The 19834-nt window shown below is 46.2% G+C and overlaps 1 protein-coding gene across 5 annotated transcripts in view; it reads right to left on the minus strand.

Moving 5' to 3' along the window:
* TTC12 (tetratricopeptide repeat domain 12) overlaps window positions 1-14350 on the minus strand; it is a 45115-nt gene extending 30765 nt beyond the window's left edge. For 2 of the 5 annotated variants that reach the window (XM_049109955.1, XM_049109952.1), the window contains exons 1-6: window positions 14272-14350; window positions 12463-12529; window positions 6975-7138; window positions 6230-6251; window positions 5522-5599; window positions 4375-4496 (exon numbers count right to left, since the gene is read on the minus strand). In XM_049109955.1, coding sequence (XP_048965912.1) covers window positions 4375-4496; window positions 5522-5599; window positions 6230-6251; window positions 6975-7138; window positions 12463-12514 — 438 coding nt within the window. In that variant the 5' untranslated portion in view covers window positions 12515-12529; window positions 14272-14350. Of the gene's footprint in view, window positions 1-4374; window positions 4497-5521; window positions 5600-6229; window positions 6252-6974; window positions 7139-12462; window positions 12530-13610; window positions 13828-13907; window positions 13978-14271 lie in introns of those variants that run through there. The other 3 variants (XM_049109957.1, XM_049109954.1, XM_049109953.1) reach the window with 3 other exon arrangements.
* Between the last annotated feature and the right edge of the window lie 5484 nt (window positions 14351-19834).

A 19834-nucleotide genomic window follows, 5' to 3' on the forward strand; every position in this document is an offset into this window, starting at 1 on the left:
ACAGCTTTGTGAACAGTGCTGCCGAGGGGAGCTGAGGTCTTTAGAGGAGCTGCAGGTGGGAGAATAAATACCCCGACTCTCACTCCCTTCCTTCCTTCTGATCTCACTGGCTGAAGCCAAATGCAAGCTAGAAAGCTGATAAGTCAGGGGACTAGTCCACAGAGTCAGCCCCCCAGGGTACAGAAGGCAGGGCAGAGAAGGATTTGGAAAGGCAAAAGAAAATACGTAGCATGTGAAATACATCTACAAAGAAAGAGCTGGCTTCTAGAGTCTACCTCACTGTGGATGTTCCAGAAGGAAATCAAATGATAAAGGGCATTAAAAAGATAGTAGCAAGCATTGGTGAGAGTGTGGAAAAATCAGAACCCTCATACATAGCTGGTGGGAATATAAAGTAGAGACACTTTGGTAGGACAGTCTGGCAGTTCTTTAAAGGGTTAAACACAGAGTTACCAAATGATCCCGCCACTCCTCGGTGTATACATATGTGCACATAAAAACTTGTGCACAGGTGTTCATAGCAGCATTATTCATAGGAGCCAAAAGTCAGAAACAGTTCAAATGTCTATCAACTAATGAATTGATAAATAAAATGTGGTCCATCCATACAATGGTATATTATTTGGCAATAAAAAGGAAGGAAGCACTGATATATACTACAGCATGCATGAGTCTTGACAACATGTTACAAGAAAGAGGCCAGACACAAAAGGAAAAATACCACATGACATCATTGATATGAAATGTCCAGAACAGACATTCTTTCTATGGAGATATAAAGCCAATTTGTGGTTGCCTTGGGCTGAGGGTAGGGGTGGACGGGAGGACTGGGAGGGGTAGGGACTACTCCGAGGGCATGGGGTTTCTTTTTGGGATCCTGAAAATGTTCTAGAATTGCTTATGGTGATGGTTGCACAACTCCATGTGAAAAACACAGAGTTGTACACTTCAAATGGGTGAAATGCATGTTATGTCAATTATATCTCAATAAAGCTATTACTACAAAAAAAAAAAAAAAAAGATAAAGTTCTGCTCTTGCCTCATAAGCACAGCAAGAGAGGATCCTTGGGTGGCTCAGTGGTTTAGTACCTGCCTTCGGCCCAGGGCATGATCCTGGAGTCCCGGGATCGAGTCCCACATCAGACTCCCTGCATGGAGCCTGCTTCTCCCTCTGCCTGTGTCTCTGCCTCTCTCTCTCTCTCTGTGTGTGTATGTGTGTGTCTCTCATGAATAAATAAATAAAATCGTTAAAAATAAATAAATAAATAAAATAAGCACAGCAAGAAGGCAGAGATGGAGAAAACGGGCTGACACTTAAAGGTCAGACCATCACTATGATCCATCGGTGCCAAAAGCTCCAGGGGCCTCTTTTGGGATCCCCTAGAATTGGGGAAAATCTTGAAAATCAAGAATTGACTCAGAATCCTGGGATCCGCTCAATCTAAACTGAATTGAGTTCATTTATAGTCTCAAAGAACTAATGGCACATAAAGTAACGAAGGGCTGTGTGACAGCAAGCATAACAGCTCCTCTACCTCTGGATTAATTATTGGACACACAGCGGTCAATCAGTTCTTATCAAGATGAACTAAATAGACTTTACGCACTCTTCTTTTGGAAAGTTCCCAGGAAGCAGCAATGATCACTTTGGTGTAAAAAAGGAAAACCAGGTACCTGGAGGATGAGAGGTTTTCCCAGAGCCCTCATGAGTCACCCCAACTAGAGCTGATACATGTGTAGGTTTGCCCCTGATCTAAACTGTCCTAGGGCACCGTGACATTCTCATCAAGAACTCTCATGAGATATTTACGTGGTCAAGCCAATTCCAGGGGATCTAAGCATTCATCCTACGTGAGGAGAGAGCAAGCACTAGCCATACAGCTTTTCACACAGATAGAAAGGGAGCTGCTGTATAGTGCTTTCATTAACTCGGGTTCTGTACTAATTGAAGATAACCACTCTTTGAACTGTCCATTCCATAAAGCACCATCCTTTCCCCTGGGGCTTGGGATTTCATTTGAAAATCAGAGGATGCGAGGAGGAGACTCAGCATCCTTTTAGACAAACAAACGAAGCCACAGTTCCGTGACATTGCTATTCAGGAGACATACAGACTCTGAAAATGCATACGTGGGCTCCAACAATTTCTCTACACGGCTTTTTACTTTTTCTTTCTTTGTTTCTTTTTCTTTTTCTTTTTTTTTAAGGCTTGGATTCAAAACCCTATAAATTCCCTGTTCTCTTTGGCTTTTCCACATTTTAAAAAGAACTACTTTTCCAAATGGCAATTAAACTACTGATTTATCTAAATTACACCAGCAATCTATTGATCATAACATTAACTCCAGGAGAAAAACAGAGAGATGAAAGGGTAGGTTTTGGGTTTTTTTTTTTTTTTTTTGCTTTTTTTCTCTAGCAAGCAGCAACACTCAATTCACAGGCTCCTTATTAAGTGTTTTCTAACACTGCATACAAACAGGGGAGGCATTTTAAAAATAGTCAGTGGTGATTCGGTGGTTCATAACACCAGGCAGCACATTTTGCATTTATTTGTCTCTCAATAAGCTTTCTCTTCGGGGAAAGCTGAGAGGAATTACTTCCCCAAAGCTCTTCATTACATTTGCTTATTTTTATCCACACCCATTCTTAATGTGATTCTCCAGAATCTCATCAAAGTGCTGCTTAAACCTGAGTACAGTAAAAAATGTAACTAATTTAGACAGATCAGTGTGGAGACCATCTGAACTAGATATAAATCTGAATTACGTAACATTTTAAAAGCAGTTCAATTTTACTACTTTCAAATAACTTCGAAGTAACAAGACTGGAAAAGCCCCAGTAGGAAAATGCTTGGAGACCAAATCTGGGGAAAAGTAAAAACAAATTACAATTATCATATTAATTGCTTGCATTTGAATGCTTCTTTCAAAGTGTCAACAGAAACTTAGTTCCCTTAAATGGACTGATTGTTCCTTCAGTTTAGGTAACTTAACAAGGATTTATTAAACATCTATTATAAATAGAGCATGGAGGGGGAAAGTATATGGAAAAGTTTATAATCTCGTTAGGGGGATGAAATGCCAATGACCACTAAGTAAACCTCTTGCCATTTTATTTACCAAATTGACTCCCCATATCAATTTTTCTCCAGAAATGGGGCTAAGCAAGTGGCAAATCGACTGTAGTCTGATTTACCCAAACTGCCAAACTATTACGGTTACACTGTGCTCAGATTCATTTATCATTAAATCACTATCACCCTCAGACTTCTTGGCCTCCAAATGCCCTGTTTCTTGCTTTCCACCTTCTTCTTCGACCTCCCACAGCAGGACGTTCCTGATCCCGAGTTACAGAAATTGGAGCTGATGAGGGCTCCTCCTGTCAACGACATGGTGTCAAGTGCACCTCAAATGGGTCCTGCTGACATCTCCTGATTATGCCCATAAATCTGCCACTTTTTCAGGCCTAAGCCACAGAGAGCTCTACCACAGGCAGGCTCAGGTGCTTTTCAAAGATAAGGTCACATGTGATGTGAGGTTTTTGTTTCAACTGAGATTTATCAACCTTGTCCCTTCATTAAGTAGTAGATGATAAACATCTGCATGATGGTTGTCACCCGGTGTCCCACGAAACTGAGCTCATCTGTGATATAAAATGGAAGTATTAGGGAGTTCAGAAACTCAAAATTTCTGAGAATTTGGGTCTAGGGCAGCCTGGGTGGCCCAGCAGTTTAGCGCTGCCTTCAGCCCAGGGCCTGATCCTGGAGACCCGGGATTGAGTCCCATGTTGGGCTCCCTGCATGAAGCCTGCTTCTCCCTCTGCCCGTGTCTTTGCCTCTCTCTCTCTCTCTCTCTCTCTCTCTCTCTCTGTCTTTCATGAATAAAACCTTAAAAAAAAAAAGAATTTGGGTTTAGGCCTATCAGCTACCCAGCCAACCCCGGTCATGGAGTCTGAATCCAACAGGGACTGAGACAATGAGTCTGAGAGTAACCCTGAGGAGTTCAGGCTACCAGCAAGAGGGGGATGGCCATGCCACGGATGGCAGGATCCGTCCTTATGGGTTGCTTCATTCCCTGGTTTTACCCTCAGTGATATGTGGGAGCTGGCATGTACCTCCCAGAGGACCGTTTCTATGTAGCTCTTCCCAAGTCCTCCTTCTGTCCATGCAAGTTGGCGGCTTGAACTTGGACGGTGGTGTCAGTGCTGGTCCCTGCGAATCAGCTTCCACCACACCCCAGCCAGAACCACCTGTTGAACATGTTGAACACTGTTGGGCACAACACTGCTACCATCTAGTCTCATCTTTGGTTTCACAAGCTCTGTGGCAACTGTCCCCTGAGAGAACAGCCACGGACACAGTGCTGGCTCACTGACCTGGGCTCGGTTGGTGTACAGCACTTTCATGTCCTTCACCTTGTTCAGACCCTCACTGTAGCACAGGACAGCTGCATTGTAGTCGCCTCTGGCAAAGGCTTTGTTCCCCTTGTCTTTGAGGGCTAGGAGAACAGAAGTCACACAGGTGAGCTCTCCCCACGCACTGGGAAACTCTCTCATTCTTTATTCCCCTGACTTTGCCATTCTGCCTCAGAGGTCAGAGCTTCCATCAATCCAGAGGAGGCCTGTCACTTGTTTCTCTGCAAACATTTCAGGATTGGCCTCTTTAAGGACTCTTTTCTCCAAACCCATCCCAAGTAGCTTCTCAGAAAAAAAGTAAAGGTTTCTGCCTCAAAACTCAGAACCTTCCCAAGCGTGCCACAAAGACCAAGTTTACACACTCAATGTCTCATAAAGAGGGCCAAATGAGCCAGTTTCTGGCCCAGGTGGAAGTGTTCAAACCCACAGCATGCACACCGCCAGGAGGTGCCCAAGTGCCAGACGCATCCTGCATGTGTGTCACCCCACCAAACACATGACCCCCCCTTCTTTCACTTCTCTCCCTTCTCACATCTTTGTTTTCTTGTTTCATTTTTCATTTTCACCTCTTTTCTGTGCCTCAGGCCAGCCCACAGTACCTCCTGTCCATCCCTCCCTACTTTCCCAGGATTGCTCAGGACCCTCCACCCTCTGTCTGATCTGCTAAGTCCCTCAATATGCTTTATTTACTTATTTTTTCCCTTTGACTTGGATTTTATTTTTTTATTTAAAAAAATTTAATAAAAATTTTTTAAACTTTAAAAAAAAATATTTTAAAAATATTTTTAAAATTCAATTTGCCAACATATAGGATAACACCCAGTGCTGATCCCTTCTAGTACCCCTCACCCCCCAGATGCTTTAGAGAGAGGTCTGTCAGTGGTGGCTGATGGAGGGCTCTATCCTGCTCCCTGCCTGCTGCACAGGGACGGGGACAGACACCAATCACTCGTCATTTGTGTCTGGTTCCAAGGCCTCAAGCCCATGACGAACCCCCCTCCTTCCCCACCAACCAGGAGTCTCTCCATCCTCAAATATCAGCAGGCAGACTCATGATCTTTCTTGCACAAATCATCCCGGCTCTTGAAAAGTGAAGACTGACAATTACCATCTGCTAAGACTCTGTTTTCCCTTCTTCTCCTGGCACGTTCTTTTGCATCCAACTCCATAGATGCCAAGAAGGCTTCTGACAGCAGGGTAATTTCAAGTATTAAAGAGAAAAATCCAAATATTATAATCAGTTCTTTAGCTCAAATTCAGAAGAAAGCTTCTTTAGAGCTTTAGAGTCGCACATCTCATGCATACATATGGGAGCACACACACACATATGCATGCACACACAGACACACACATGCACACAGATTCTGAGGCAAATAAATGACAATTTTCTTAATTTGACATTAAATGGTAATCTGTGTGATGTATTATTATGCATGATGGCTATGTCTATGCTTCACATTTGAATTATTGCCTTTTAAAGTTTTTCTTTAAAGGCAGACTTTTTTGTTCCCTTTAGCATAATGAGCTTCTGAGCTGGGCAACAGACAAGCTACCCAGATCCCTTGAGCAGCTAAGAGTAAATTGGATGATAAAAAAAAGCTGAATTCAGCTTACAAAAGCCTGGCCAGGAGAAAATAGAGAAAAGCCTCTGAGTGCTATCCCCTCTGACTAGTAAGAGAATTGGCTGATCAGTTGGTTTTTGTTCATGGGTTCTTTGTAAGCCCAGAGGCTATCATTTAAGGGTCTGGGAGCTATAATCAATAAACACTGATCCTAAATAAATAACACACATTAGGAAGAGAGATGCTGTCCTTACCTGAGTTTATCTCATCTGCATTCTGCAGGGCACAGGTTATCATGAAAACAAAAAAACAGATTTCAAAAACCATTCTCTGACTTATACATAGACGAACCAAGAAGGCAGATCCCTTACAAGGGGGAAGTAGGGTCATTTCCTCTAACCATCAATACTGAAGGGCCCCAATTTCATAGGGCTTGCTTTCAACCAGGAGATCTGATTAAGGGCACAGCTGTAATGGAGTGAGCAGGTCAAGAGACCCCAGCTGTGGCTGTAGGAGTTGGAAATATGAGGCAGAACATATTACCTTTACAGTACAGCTTAAATATTGCTCATGAGCTCAGGGGCGGGGGGAGAGGCCAAATTTTCATTAAAATAAACCCATTGTTTAAAGATGACTCAGAAAGACAAAGAAAAAAAATCAGAGTTTATACTTCATTATGGAAAATAAATCTAGTGAGTCTAAAAAGCGCAAGACTGAGATCCCTGGGTGGCTCAGTGGTTGAGCAGCTGCGTTTGTCTCAGGGTGTGATCCTAGGATCCAGGATCAAGTCTCACATCAGGGTGCCTGCTCCTCCCTCTGCTTGTGTCTCTGCCTCTCTCTCTGTGTCTCTCATGAATAAATAAAATCTTTTAAAAAATTAAAAATGCGAGACTATTTCAGCCTCTCCAGATAGTTTGAGGTTAAACTAGCATTTCCTCTGCTCCAATGTAGACCTCTTCTCTGCATCTGCTTATATAACCCCATAATAGAGAAAGAAACCTCCATGGGAGCTTGTGAACGGTTGATCGTCGTCTTGTTCAGGGTGGTCCGGCACCCATCCTCCTCCGGGACCTCCTCTGTATACAGTAGCCTCTGTTCTGTCTCCAGGATAGCTTTCTGCTGTATGCGTGGGTCATCAGAATTCATCTCCTGGATTAAACTGGCTGGAGGTGTAGAAATCAGAAGTGAAACATCCAAACAAGGTCTTCAAAAGGAAACAACTCAGGAATGGTGCAGAACATTCACAGGGAAGAACTTTTGTTTCTCTGGCTTTGTTGCCATATGACTGACATGCAACATTGTGCAAGGAGAAGGTACACAAGTGAGATGATCTGATTCACCGGCCTATGGTGAAGTGATCCCACAATAAGGTTAGTTAGCACATCCATCTCCTCATGTAATTTCAATTTTTGCATGTGTGGTGAGCACATTTAAGCACATCAACTTTCAAGCATGAAATCCATTAATTTTTTTTTTTAAGATTTATTTATTTATTTTGGAGTGAGTGAGGGAGCCTGGGGGCGGGCAGAGGAGAAAGTGGAGAGAAAATCTTAAGGGAACTGCGCACTGAGTGTGGAACCTGATGAAGGACTTAAAAGCTCTCCTTCCCAGTCTTCACTTTATGGCCTGCTCAGCTCAAATCCCATGATCCATCACTCGGCCGGCCACCTGTCCACATACTGAACTCCCTCACCCTCCCAACTTACCTGCCAGACAAAACAACTCCAAATCCAACTTCCCACTTTTCTAGGCCTTTGTTATGGATGTGGAGTACAGATAAAGACAGATGGACACCAGTGAGAGCTGGTCCTAACATAACTGGCTCTGCAATGTTGTCCAGCAAGCCTACTGCTAGCCTAGTATGGTTCTGACACCAGTGCCCATGTGTGGTTTTCCCCCACATCACCATGCAATTCTGACCCCAGCTCGGTGTCTTATAACTCAACTCAATTCTGATACCATCTACCTGACGTAGTGTCACATCCCACGGGTCAAGGGCTTAGTGCCATGAGACCACCTACTCTCCACTTCCCACTTCACATGCCAGTTGCAAGTCCGGGTTGTCACCTATGCTTCTGCCCTAATGGCTAGCTCAGACGGTCCCACCACCTTCTCCGCCTCTGGTTTGATTAATTTGCTAGAGCAGCTCACAGAACTCAGAGAAACATTTTACTTACTAGATCATCAGTTTTTTTAAAAGGATACAACTCAGGAACAGCCAAATGCAAGGGGTGGATAGGGCTTGAGATGGTACATGAGAAGGTGGTGCAGAGCTTCCAGGCTCTCTGAGTGAATCCCACCCCCAAAATCTCCATTTGCCAACCTGGAAGCTCTCTGATCTTGGTCCTTTGGGGGCTTTATGGAAGCATCACTATATAGGACTGATTAAAATATTATTGACCATTGACAATTAATTCAACTTTGGGTCTCTCTCGCCTTCCCAGGGGGTTGGAACTTTATCACAGGGTTGGTTCCCCTGGCAACCAGCACCCATCCTCACTCATTCCAAAAGTCACTCATTTGCATGAGCTCAGAAGTGATTGAAAGGGGTTTGTCATGAATATAAAGATGACTTTATCTGTCTTATCACTTAGAAGTTCCAAGAGTTTTAGGAGTTCTTTGCCAGGCACAGGGACAAAGATAAAAATATGTATTTTTTATTATAAGTCACGGTATCACACCCAAGCAAGTCATCTTATCCTTCTCCCACGGATTTTAAAAAACTGCCTCCAACCAAGGGAGCCCTTGTGCATTGTCGGTGGGAATACAAACTGGTGCAAAAAATTAGAACAAGAATTACTCTGTGATCCAGTAATTCTACTACTGGCTATTCACCCAAAGAACACAAAAACTCCAATTTGAAAAGATATATGCAGCCTTGTGTTTATTACAGCAATATTTACAATAGCCAGGTATATGGAATATCACTGAGCCATAAAAAAAGAATGAGGTTTTGCCATCTGCAACAACATGGATGGAGCTAGAGAGAGAGTATGATGCTGAGAGAAACCAGATAAAGACAAATACCATATGATGTCATTCATGTGGAACTTAAGAAACAAAATGAACAAAGAAGAGACAAAAAAATCAGTCTTTTAAGGACACAGGATAAACCTGTGGTCACCCTCCTACCTCTCTGGCCATTGCTTTTGGTCTCCTTCGCCTGCTCCTGCTCCCCCGTTCCACCCACCTTCTAAACTGGGTGAGCCTTAAGGCACTGCCTAAGCCATCTTCTCTCTTCAAGGACCAGTTCCCTAGGTATTCCCATTCTCTGCCATGGCTCTAAATACCATGTATAAGCCAGGGCCTCCTCAATGGACATGCTCAGCTCTATTCTCTCCTGGGCTCAGACTTGCAAAGCCAAGTGCCCTCTGAACATCTTCGCTGTGATGTCTAACTCATCAATCCTGACCTGCCTGTCCTCCTTCCCCTCTGAGTGCACCCCTCTCCCCAAATCTCTAATCACCAGAATGTTCTTCCCCCAAATGTCCTGCATCTCAGCAGATGGCCACACCATCCACCTGGCATTCGACTCAAAACTTTTAAGACTCATTCTTGAGTCTTTGTTCTCTCTCTGCCCTTGTAGCCATCAAACTCGAAAGCTTGTCAAGTAAATCCTGATTACATCTCAAGTCCATCTACTCGTGCCCATTCCTTCTGCTACAACTCTAAACCCAGCCGGTCTCTTTTCCCTGGAGCGTCCTAACAGCCTCCTGCCTGGGCTTCCAGCATCTGTCCTCCTTCCCTTCCATGTGCTTATCTCTACATCCATCCTTGCCATGACCAGAATGACTTTTCTAAGGTGTAAATCTGATCATGTCCCCGCACTGAGTCAACCCTCCAATTGCTCGCAGGGTGAATATGAATTCCCCATTGTGGCTTCCAAAGTCTTCCCTGATCTCGCCTTTCTTGACTCAGATGGGACCTTCTCTCTGCTATCTCTTCTCACCAGCCTTACAGAGCTTTATATGCCTCCAGGTTCTTAAAGGCACTGTGGTCTTGAACTCCCAGTTTTCGTACCTACTTTCTCTCTACTTAGAATATCCCCTTGCTCTCTTCCCAGTGCCCCACTGACTCCTATTCACACTTCAGATTTTTGCTTAAATCTCATGCTTTAGGAAACTTATAAAACTTATAAAACTTATAAAACCTTATAAAACTCCTGTAATGGACTGTAGTGTGGCCCTCACTCCATTCATACACTCATACCTTAGCCCCCCAGTGTGACTACTGATAGAGAGCCTTTAAAGGAGTAATTAAGGTTAAATTAGGTCATAAGGATGGGGCCCTAAACAAACTGGACTGGTGTCCTTACAAGAACAGGAAGAGGCACTGGGATGTGTACAACAGAGAAAAGGCCACGTAAGGACTCAGTGAGAAGGCAGTCATCTCCAAGCCAAGAAGAGAGGCCTCAGGAGAAATCAAACCTGCTGATGCTTCCATCTTGCACTTCCAGAACCATAGAAAGGAAGTTTCTACTTGTGAGCCATCCAGCCGGTGGTCTTTTGTTACAGCAGCCCAATCAGACTAATACAACTTGTAAACTGAGTTAGTGTCTTGTACTTTGCAAATCTCTCTTTGTATCACACATCACACTAGAGATCATTTGTTTCATATCTGTTCTCTCCACTGGGCTCTAGATACCAGGAAGAAAGGGAGTTCTTGGTTATTGTTCCTGTAGTCTCCAGAGCCTAGCAATACTTAGTACATAGCAAGAGCCTAGGAAATGAATGTACAGAACCTGTACACGTGGCTACCAAATTTAAACTAATTGTAAATGAAAGAAAATTAGAAAGTCAGCTCCTGGGTAGCACTAGCCACCTTTCAAAGGTTCACAGCTGCATGGGGTTATGGGTTGCCAGAGTGGACCGTGTAGGTTACAGGACGTTTCCATTACCACAGAGAGTCCTAACGGCCGATGCTGCGATAGATGGTACCTGAAGAACGCTGAGCATGAATGAAAGCAAGCCAGGTAAAGAAAGAAGGGGAAGCAGAGGAAACAACAGAGGCAACATGCAGTGTGTAAACCATCAGAGGATGTGTGGGGAACCAGAAGCAGTTTGCTGCTGCTCAAGTGAGAGAGAGGGAGAGGCAAGAGGGAAGGACAAGGTCATGGGAGGACTTAAGTCCCCGATGAGAGCTTGAAGTTTATTGTGGCTGCTGAGAGAATCCAAGCAGAGAAGTGTCTGGGTCAGATTTGCATTTGAGATACATTACTCTGTGGGGAGCTCAAGCCTGGAGGCAGGAACAACAATCAGGGGGCTGTTGAAACAGTCTGGGTCAGAGAACCGGAACAAAGGGAAGGGCAGGGAGGACAGAGCTGGAGAAGCTGAACTGGATGGCGGATTGAACGTGAGGGTGAGGGGTGGCATGAATCCAAGGTGACTTGTAAACTTCTGGACTTGCCACCAACTGAGACTAGAATGAAGAGGAAGGTAGGAGAAGTAGGTTTTATTTGGGAGGAAGAGGGCAAAGGGGCAGAGCAATGATCACTGGATTTTGGACGCATTAAGTTTGTGGTGTTGGTGGGGTGCTACGGATAGGACAGCTGGTGCAGAGTCTGAGGCTCAAGAGAGATGTGGGGGTGGTGAGTAGACAGGCTGCAGGAAAATCCATGTCCCTGAACTAGAGCACCCGAAGACAAATGTGAGCAGCAAGCTGGCCAAGGCCAGAACTCTGCAGAACAACATTTAGGGAGGGGCAGAGGAGAGCCTGTGGATGATCATAAAGGATGCATTATGGATGTGTCTGTTATCAAGTTACCCAAACTATTTTTAAAACCATTTTAGTCCTCTGGGCTCAAACAGCCTGCCGGAAGGAGCAATTTCAACATATTTCCATTGGATATGTAAGGTTTGTTTGATTGTTGGTTTGCCTGTTTCCATCATCAAACGAGCTCCCTCAAGTCTGAGTAGAAACCAGTTGCTTGGGAATCTCTTGAATGTGATTTGTGGGATCACAGAAGGTCCTTTGAGATCCCACCTGTCTGAGCTGGGGAAGGAGAGGACTTCTTCCCTAGAGACTGGGGTATGACAGCCATGAGCCATCCATGTAATGAGATGGACTCTGAGGGAAAGCCAATTGATTTTGCCCCTGCAGCTCAAAATCAGAAATGGCTCTGCCCTAAAATAAGAGGGATTCCAGAATGATCTACAAGGTTCCTGAGTGATCTCAGAGGGAACAGCTAGGCTCCTTTGATGTGGATTCCACACAGAAGGGGACAAAATATGGAGGAGGGCTGTCAGTCTCAATTCCAACCAGAATGTTAATGGCTTCTCTAATACCAATTAACAGCCACAAAATACTACCCCAGGCTCTAATATTACTTGCTTCTCAATACCCCTTCTGTTTAATTTCAATTACATTTTCCCTTAGAGTCATAAACCTATCAGGCAGCCTGGGAACTAACTCAGAGTGATCATTTCTCTTCAGTCACTCCACCTCGCCAATGTAGAATTTAATTTGTTTATGATTTACTGGTACTTACTGATTTCATCCACATTTTTAAGAAATTTCTGCAAATCTTCCTCATCAGCCATTGTGAACCAGAACACCTGGGGGAGGCGGCATAAGTGATGAAATTAATACTAATAAAACACTAAACAGAATTTATCAGGCTTATTAGGCTTCTAAAACCAAGAGCCAAGTGATTATTTTTAAGATGGATTTGTGTTCATAAATGTCATGAATAACAGCAGGGTGATCTATTTCACTCTGATTGCTATTAAGGCCAAGGGATACTCATTATTTGTGGTGATGCTTCTGGAAAGCTGTCAACCCTCTCTTCCAGTGGGAAAATTGCTCTGCGAAATGTTTCTCCAAAGCCAACATTCTGGGGGGGCTGGGGGGGCTCAGTTGGTGAAGCGTCTGCCTTTGGCTCAGGTCATGATCCCAGGGTCCTGGCATCGAGTCTCACATCGGACTCCCTGCTCTGCCAGGAGCCTGCTTCTCCTCCCTCTGCTGTTCCCCCTGCTTGTGCTCTCTGGCGCTGTCTCTCTCTCTCTCTCTTAAACAAATAAATAAAATCTTAAAAAAAAAAAAAAAAGAAAAGAAAAAGCCAACATCAACTGCTGTGATTCTGGGACCTGGTGTAAAGGAGGGCAGGAGGCCAGAGGCTGACAGGCTAGCAGGAATAGAGAAGGACACTAACGCTTGACTCTGGTCATGAAAGGCCCACCCAGCCCGAAGCCTGGACCTGGCTGTGCGACTAGTAATCAGGAACTGGAGTATTTGCATTTCACTGTCCAAACTTAGTTTAAAATATAAGCCTGTGGCTTGTTTCTGATGAGCGAAGAGAAGCTAAAAATGGGCCGAAGGGATCAGAACTCGATGCCGCCGTGCACCAGCATCTCTTCTCCTTCTGGGTACTTTAGATGTATTACTTCTCTGTGGTTTGTGAGTAAACAGGCTTCGTGGTATACCCAGTAGTTCCCGAAGTTCATCCACAGACCATAAAAACCAGGCAAAAACTTGTTAAATACACAGACTCCTCCTAGCACCAAAGCTTCACAGTCAACTTGCCAGGGTACCCAGGTATGGCTAATTTTAAACTCTCTTGGGCTGATTCTGATCTATGGCTAGGTTTAGGATTTATGGCTAGGTTTAGTGGTAGTGCCGTTGCGTAAGCCCCGCTACCTGGAAATCTGAACTCTGCCGCGAGCAAGGTGGGAGTTATGCGACCCGGAGACTCCATCAGTTGCAAGCTGTGTGACCTCAGCTCAAGCCACCAACCTCTCTCAGCCTAACTCAGTCTATGGAAACGGTAATAGGAACCGAGAGGGGGTTAACTGAAAGCACCAGGCGTGCAACGAGCGGTAAAGGCGAGGCACCCTTATCTGCAAAACGGGGGTGGGGACGTGTGGCTTCATTAAGCGAGCTAGGGCTCCTTCCGGCTCTAACATACAGCACCGAGGCCTAGTGAAGCGAGCTGACCTGCCCCAGGTGGTCGGGGCAGAAGGAAGATGCAGCACTTGCCCGGGTGTAAGAATACGCAGCCCGCGCCCAGCCCTCCGCCGCCCAGGAGACGCGCCCCGGGGAACCCGGCCGCCCGCTCGCCGCCCCGCCCCGCCCCGCCCCGCCCCGCCCCGCCCCGCGCAAGGGGGCGGGGCCGACGGCACCGTTGCCTGGCAACCGCTCTGCAGCGTCCACCGGCCCCCATGCCGGAAGCGGAGGACCCCGCCACGGCCGACACGGGCCCTTCTGCCGCCGGGTCCCACACAGCATCCTCTGCTCGGCGCTGACGGCCAGATCCGCACCACATCGCAGGGCAGACCCCGGGCCACGCCGCCACACTGACCTGACACGCCCCGGGCCGGACAGGAAATGGCGGCAGTGGGCGGGCGCGGACGGGCCGGGGGCGTGGCCAGGGGCGGGGGCGTGGCTAGCGCGGGAGTGGGCGTGGCTAGCGCGGGAGTGGGCGTGGCCGGCGCTGGGGTTCCGCAGCGAGCTCGCTGCTAGGTGTCCGCGGAGCTGGTAGCCGGGCCTCCCCGGGAAGCACAAGCAGGTCCCTGAGCCTGCGCCAGGGTTTCGCCTCTTTTTCCTCTAAGGTCGGGGTATCACTCCCATCAGCTTACTATCCCTGGCCCAAAGAGGGGGACAACCTGCGGTGGGCTTGGGAGAGACAGGCTTGGCTGTGAATCCGGTTTTGCTTACTGGTAAACGTGAGACCTACAGTGAGCATGCATCTTCGAATGCATACACCGTTTTAAAGAGATTCCAGTCTGTTTTTTTAAAACAAAAGTTCAGTGTTAGTGTGCTGGGTTGAAAAGGGGAAGAAAGCAAATTTTGGGAAAGGTTCCATCTTGAGCTTAAACTAATGTTCAGAAACACGTGGGACTTCTTGGCAAATTTGTGGGTCTGTTTCAGAAACCTGTTGGGTAGGGGATGAGGAGCCCCTGGGGTTGAAACTTACCAGGAGGGCAGAGGGCTCCAGACATGGCCAGCTGGATCCAACATGGGTTGAGTAGAGTCTGTGGACTCTGTGCTGTGGCCTAGAAACGGCAGGATGCATGTTTCAGCCTCCTGGAGAACAGGGGGCTGCTTGATGGAAATCTCCAGAAGGCGTTGGTATGTGTCACTACTGCTTGGGAACACCCCCGGTGGAGTGGAGTACACAGGGGCCAGGGCGTTCACTTGGCAGCAGAGCAGGTGCAGCTTCAGTGGAGTCCTTCTTATATACTCAGTGGCGGCAGGAGGCAGTAGGGCCTGGGGCCCAGCAGTAGAGTCACAGCAGCTGCTCCCAGGGACTGACATACCCCCTGAGAAGTAAGCAGAGTGGAAGTGTCTGGCAGTGCAGGGTTGCTTGTGCCAGCCACACCCCGGACATTCTCAGAAAGACACAGCTTCCTTTCCAGTGACCATGGAGCCTGTGGGCACTGATGGAAACAAAAACCAGGGACAGGTTATTGCTGTTAGTATCACCCTCTTTTCACCTCAGGCTGGGAGTTCTTGAGGACTCACAGGCAGAGTCTCCAACCTCAGGCTCCTTTTGTCATGTTGGGGGTGACAGGCTTCATTCCAAATCGCTTATTTCCTGTTCCACTACTCTTCACCAAACTCCTGTCCTGGACACCAGAGGGGTCTGCCCACAGCCATTCATTCGCGCATCTGTGTGTCGATTGTGGGTGGTCTACAGTGTGCCAGGTGCTGGAATGTCCCCCAGGTGAACTTGACAAATATTTATCACATGTGGAGTGATCAGGGGCTCTAGGACTAGTCAGCCTGTGTTCAAACCTCAGCTCTCCACTTCGTAGCACTTGTTAAAATACTGTTAAGCACCTTGCAAACACCTTCTCTGAGCTAGGTGCTGGCGATCTTTTTTTCTCTTTCCTACATCTACTAGTCCTAGCTGTATGGCCTTGTCAAGGTATTTAATCTCTCCCTGTCTTGGTTTCCTCATCTGAGAAATGAGGATGTTAAAACAGTATCTGTCTTATAGGACTGCTGTGAGAGGTACAGGACTTAATACAGGAGGAGTGTCTAGACAATGCATGGAGCATCAGTAAATGTAAGTAACTGTTATTACTACTGCTGTGATTAGTATGCATTAGACCAGTGCTTCAGAATCTGGACTGTGCATAAGAATCACCTGGGGATCTTAGTTGCAGGTTTGGATTCAGTGGGACTGGGGCCCGAGATTCTTCAGTGATGCCTCTCTGTGGACTGTTGGCCACACAATGAGTAGCGCATAAATAATCTTTTCTTTATGTCAGAAGTTATTTTTATAGTTAGAAGTTATTTTTTTCTCCTTGAAGTCCTATTTCTGATACCTCTCCACTCCCATACTCAGAATACCTACCCTAATACAGGATATTTTTGTGCTTGAATGTCTTTTACTGATCACCTCAACCTAGTTCTCTGCTGCAAAAATATCAACAAGCATTGCTGGAGTATTTGCTTTATCCAGATGCCATGCCATATGTCAGGGACACAGCCCCTGTCCTCAACGAATTCACAGTCCAGTGAGGAAGGTAGATGCATAAACAGATTATTACAGAGCAGTGTGATAGGCACAGTGAAGGTCTAGTGGTTACGGAAGAAGGAAGGAGGAATAAAGGGAAATAAAAGCAGGACCTGTAGGAATAGGAATTTGCATGGGTCACGTGGAAGCCATGCGTGTGTATGTGTGGTGCTCTGGGCAGAGCAAACAGAATGAGGAGACATTCAGAGGCAGGGAGCATTGTGCCATGGGTGAGAAACCAGAAAAGTTTCAGGCGAGAGTGGTGAGAGATGAGCCAGGCAAATGGGGAGGGCACAGGGTCTCAAGGAGGGAAGCTCTAGGATGAGTGGGAAGCAAGGAGGAACCCAGGCAAGAGCCGGGCAAAATCCCTGGGCAGGAGGGATGTCAAGGAGAGGGCAAGTATGTTTGCTCTTAGGTCAAGCTAGGTATAATGATACTCAGCAGCCACGTACACTTGTGACATCTTGAGAAGTCTCTTCCATCTTGATGGAGCCTACATGGATCTCTATGGAGCCAAGACCTTGCTCTAAGCCCCAGCCCTCTGATCCAACAGGGTAACTAGACTGTGGATCTCTTGGGAGTAGGACTTTTGTTTTAGTTTGTCTTAGTAATTCCCAGCACCTGACACTTAGTTGGAGCTAAATTTAGATTTGCCGAATAAATGAGTTAATTTCTTGCTCTGCGTGGAGGGAGATTGCAAGAAGGCTCCAACTGAAGTTATTCTAGATGGAAAGGGAATAAGGGTGTTTACGGTTTCTCTGCGTCAACCTTCCCAGAGAGGTCCATCTTGGAAGACAAACATTGTTACAGTCGCAAAATATGTTTTAGGGTAAATTTACTTGATAGATGGATTGCTTTAAAATGTCAGAGATCGGGGATCCCTGGGTGGCTCAGCGGTTTGGCACCTGCCTTTGGCCCAGGGCGTGATCCTGGAGTCCCGGGATCGAGTCCCGCATCGGGCTCCCAGCATGGAGCCTGCTCCTCCTTCCTCCTGTGTTTCTGCCTCTCTCTCTCTCTCTCTCTCTCTCTGTCTATCATAAAAACAAATAAATCTTTTTAAAAAATGTCAGAGATCTTAGTAAGCCATGGGTGGTCACTGGGCTGTGGGCAAAGATTCCAGTATTTCTCTTCCCAGGCTCATGGTAAATGGCACTTCTCTCTGACTAGGTGATTTGCTTCAGTGGACATGGAGCATGAGTGAGCAATAGACCTTTTTTGTTTTCGCCTACAAAAATTTGGGGTGTGTTTGTTAGGCAGCATGACACAGCCTTTCACGTCTAATACAACCACGCAGACTTACTTTAGTTCACTGGCTGCAGTGACCAAACCTAGGGACCATGTGCACAAGTATGCACATATTATGATCATTGCTTAGGTTTTAAGTGCCAGTGTCTGCATTTTCATATACATTCAAAAACAGAGAGGAAAAAAGACGTTTAAACCATGTATGACTCGCATTTCAAATTTATTCCTCCTAGAGAACCTTTATGAATCATACTTTCCCAACTGCTATTTCCATCCACCCTAAGTCCCTCTTGTGTGACAAGTTTTACTTTTTCTTTATGTCCTCACAAAAGTTGGAGAGCATTTGGCCACCTTCCACTGTATAGTATACTGGAGACTTGGAGATTATTTTAAGCTGTCTCTTTTCTCTGCATTCCCTTTTGTGCTCTTTGCTTTTTCTCATCAATCATACTTTATAAGCTTAGGAGAGATGAGAAAAAAAAAATTGTCACCCTGAGGACAGCCTCATGTGGAGTAAAGGGATCCTGCATTTGCCTCCTGGAAGTAAAGGGTACAGACCAACCTGGAGCCAGAAGCCACACTTTGGAGGTGTTCTGTTGGACAAAACCCCTCATGTAGATGCCAGGATCACTATTCTTTTGGAGCTTTGGCCTCAGGACTTAGCAGGGGAGGAAGCTGATGGAATTCAGCACTGTTTCTTCCCTCCCTGAACAGAATTCAGAAATCACATTTAGGGGCACCTGGGTGGCTCAGTGGCTGAGAGTCTGCCTTCAGCCCAGGGTGTGATCCTGGGGTCCTGGATCGAGTCCTGCATTGGGCTCCCCACAGGGAGCCTACTTCTCCCTCTGCCTATGTCTCTGCCTCTCTCTCTCTGTGTCTCATGGATAAATAAATGAAATCTTAAAAAAAAAAAAAAGAAAACATTTGTTATTTCCCCCAAACATATGTCCTTTCATTACAGAGATAAAGAGGAGCTAACGTTTCTGCTTCTTGATCTTAATCCTTTTTTCTTTCAGTTCCTACCTGATTACAGATGAAGAAATGATTTCAAGATCTAGTCATGGATTTCATCTGTGTGTCCACAGAGGGCAGGAGAGTCTTCCTTGAGATGCCCATGTGTCATTAACAACACCACAGTTATTAACAACAACAGCAACAACAAGAGCGTGACAGTAACACGCTGAGTGGCTGCGTGCCAGGCATTGTGTTCAATCCTTTACTTGCATTAGGGATCTTCAATCTCTCAACAGTTTTGTGGGGTCTTATTCCTCCTCCACAGATAAGGAAATGCAGTCAGGGAGGTTATGGAACTTGTCAGAGTGGAAGACAAGATGTGAACCCTGGCTGAGAGTCTCCCCAGCTCGTCCTCCCCATGCCCCCAAATATCACCTGCCCCCAAGAGCTCTGTCTTCACCTCCTGAAGTCAGTGGTGCTCCTAGGAGCCTCCGGCCCTGGGTCTGTCTCCCCGATGTTCACACCTCCCTACAGGGTGCTCTGTCTGCTTCACAGGCTGATCCAACCCTCCAAAGGGGAGGGGTGCATCTCTTTTGCAGCCTTGATGGCCATGTCGCCTACTCCTTTAAAAACAGAGTGACTCCAGCAATGTCCTCCTTTGCAGCTTTTCTGTGGTTCTCTGCACTCCTCTGCCTGGAAGAGGATGGGGCGTCAGGCATTTGGCACCAGGTGGAACCCGAGTCCTCCCCACTCTGCCTAGTGTGGAGCAGCACTGCCACCGTGTGGGCAGACCCGCTATGCTGGGAGCACCGTGCTGGCCAAGAAAGACGACAACCCACCACAGAAGCCAATGTTCATGCATTTATTTAGTGCTTGTTGAGCACCTACTAGCACATAGCACATGGACTTGGCTAGGCGCCTTCTGTTGATGCTGCTGCTGAGTTTCCTCCTCTGGGTAGTGAATTAAATTGTGTCAACGGTCTAGGCTCTAGTGCATGATTGATTGATTGATCGATTGATTTAGTGCACTTAGGTCTAGGGGTGATTTGCGCCACTCAGAAATTGTAAAGAAGTGTTGGCTTTGGGCAGTGGGATTTCCTTTGTGGGTTTTTTGTTGTTGTTGTTGTTGTTATTGTTGTGTTGGGGTTTTTTAGATTTTATTTATTTATTCAACAGAGAGGGAGAACAGCAGAAGAGGGAG

The sequence above is a fragment of the Canis lupus genome, chromosome 5 (genome assembly GCF_003254725.2).
Source record: "Canis lupus dingo isolate Sandy chromosome 5, ASM325472v2, whole genome shotgun sequence".
Lineage (NCBI taxonomy): Eukaryota > Metazoa > Chordata > Mammalia > Carnivora > Canidae > Canis > Canis lupus.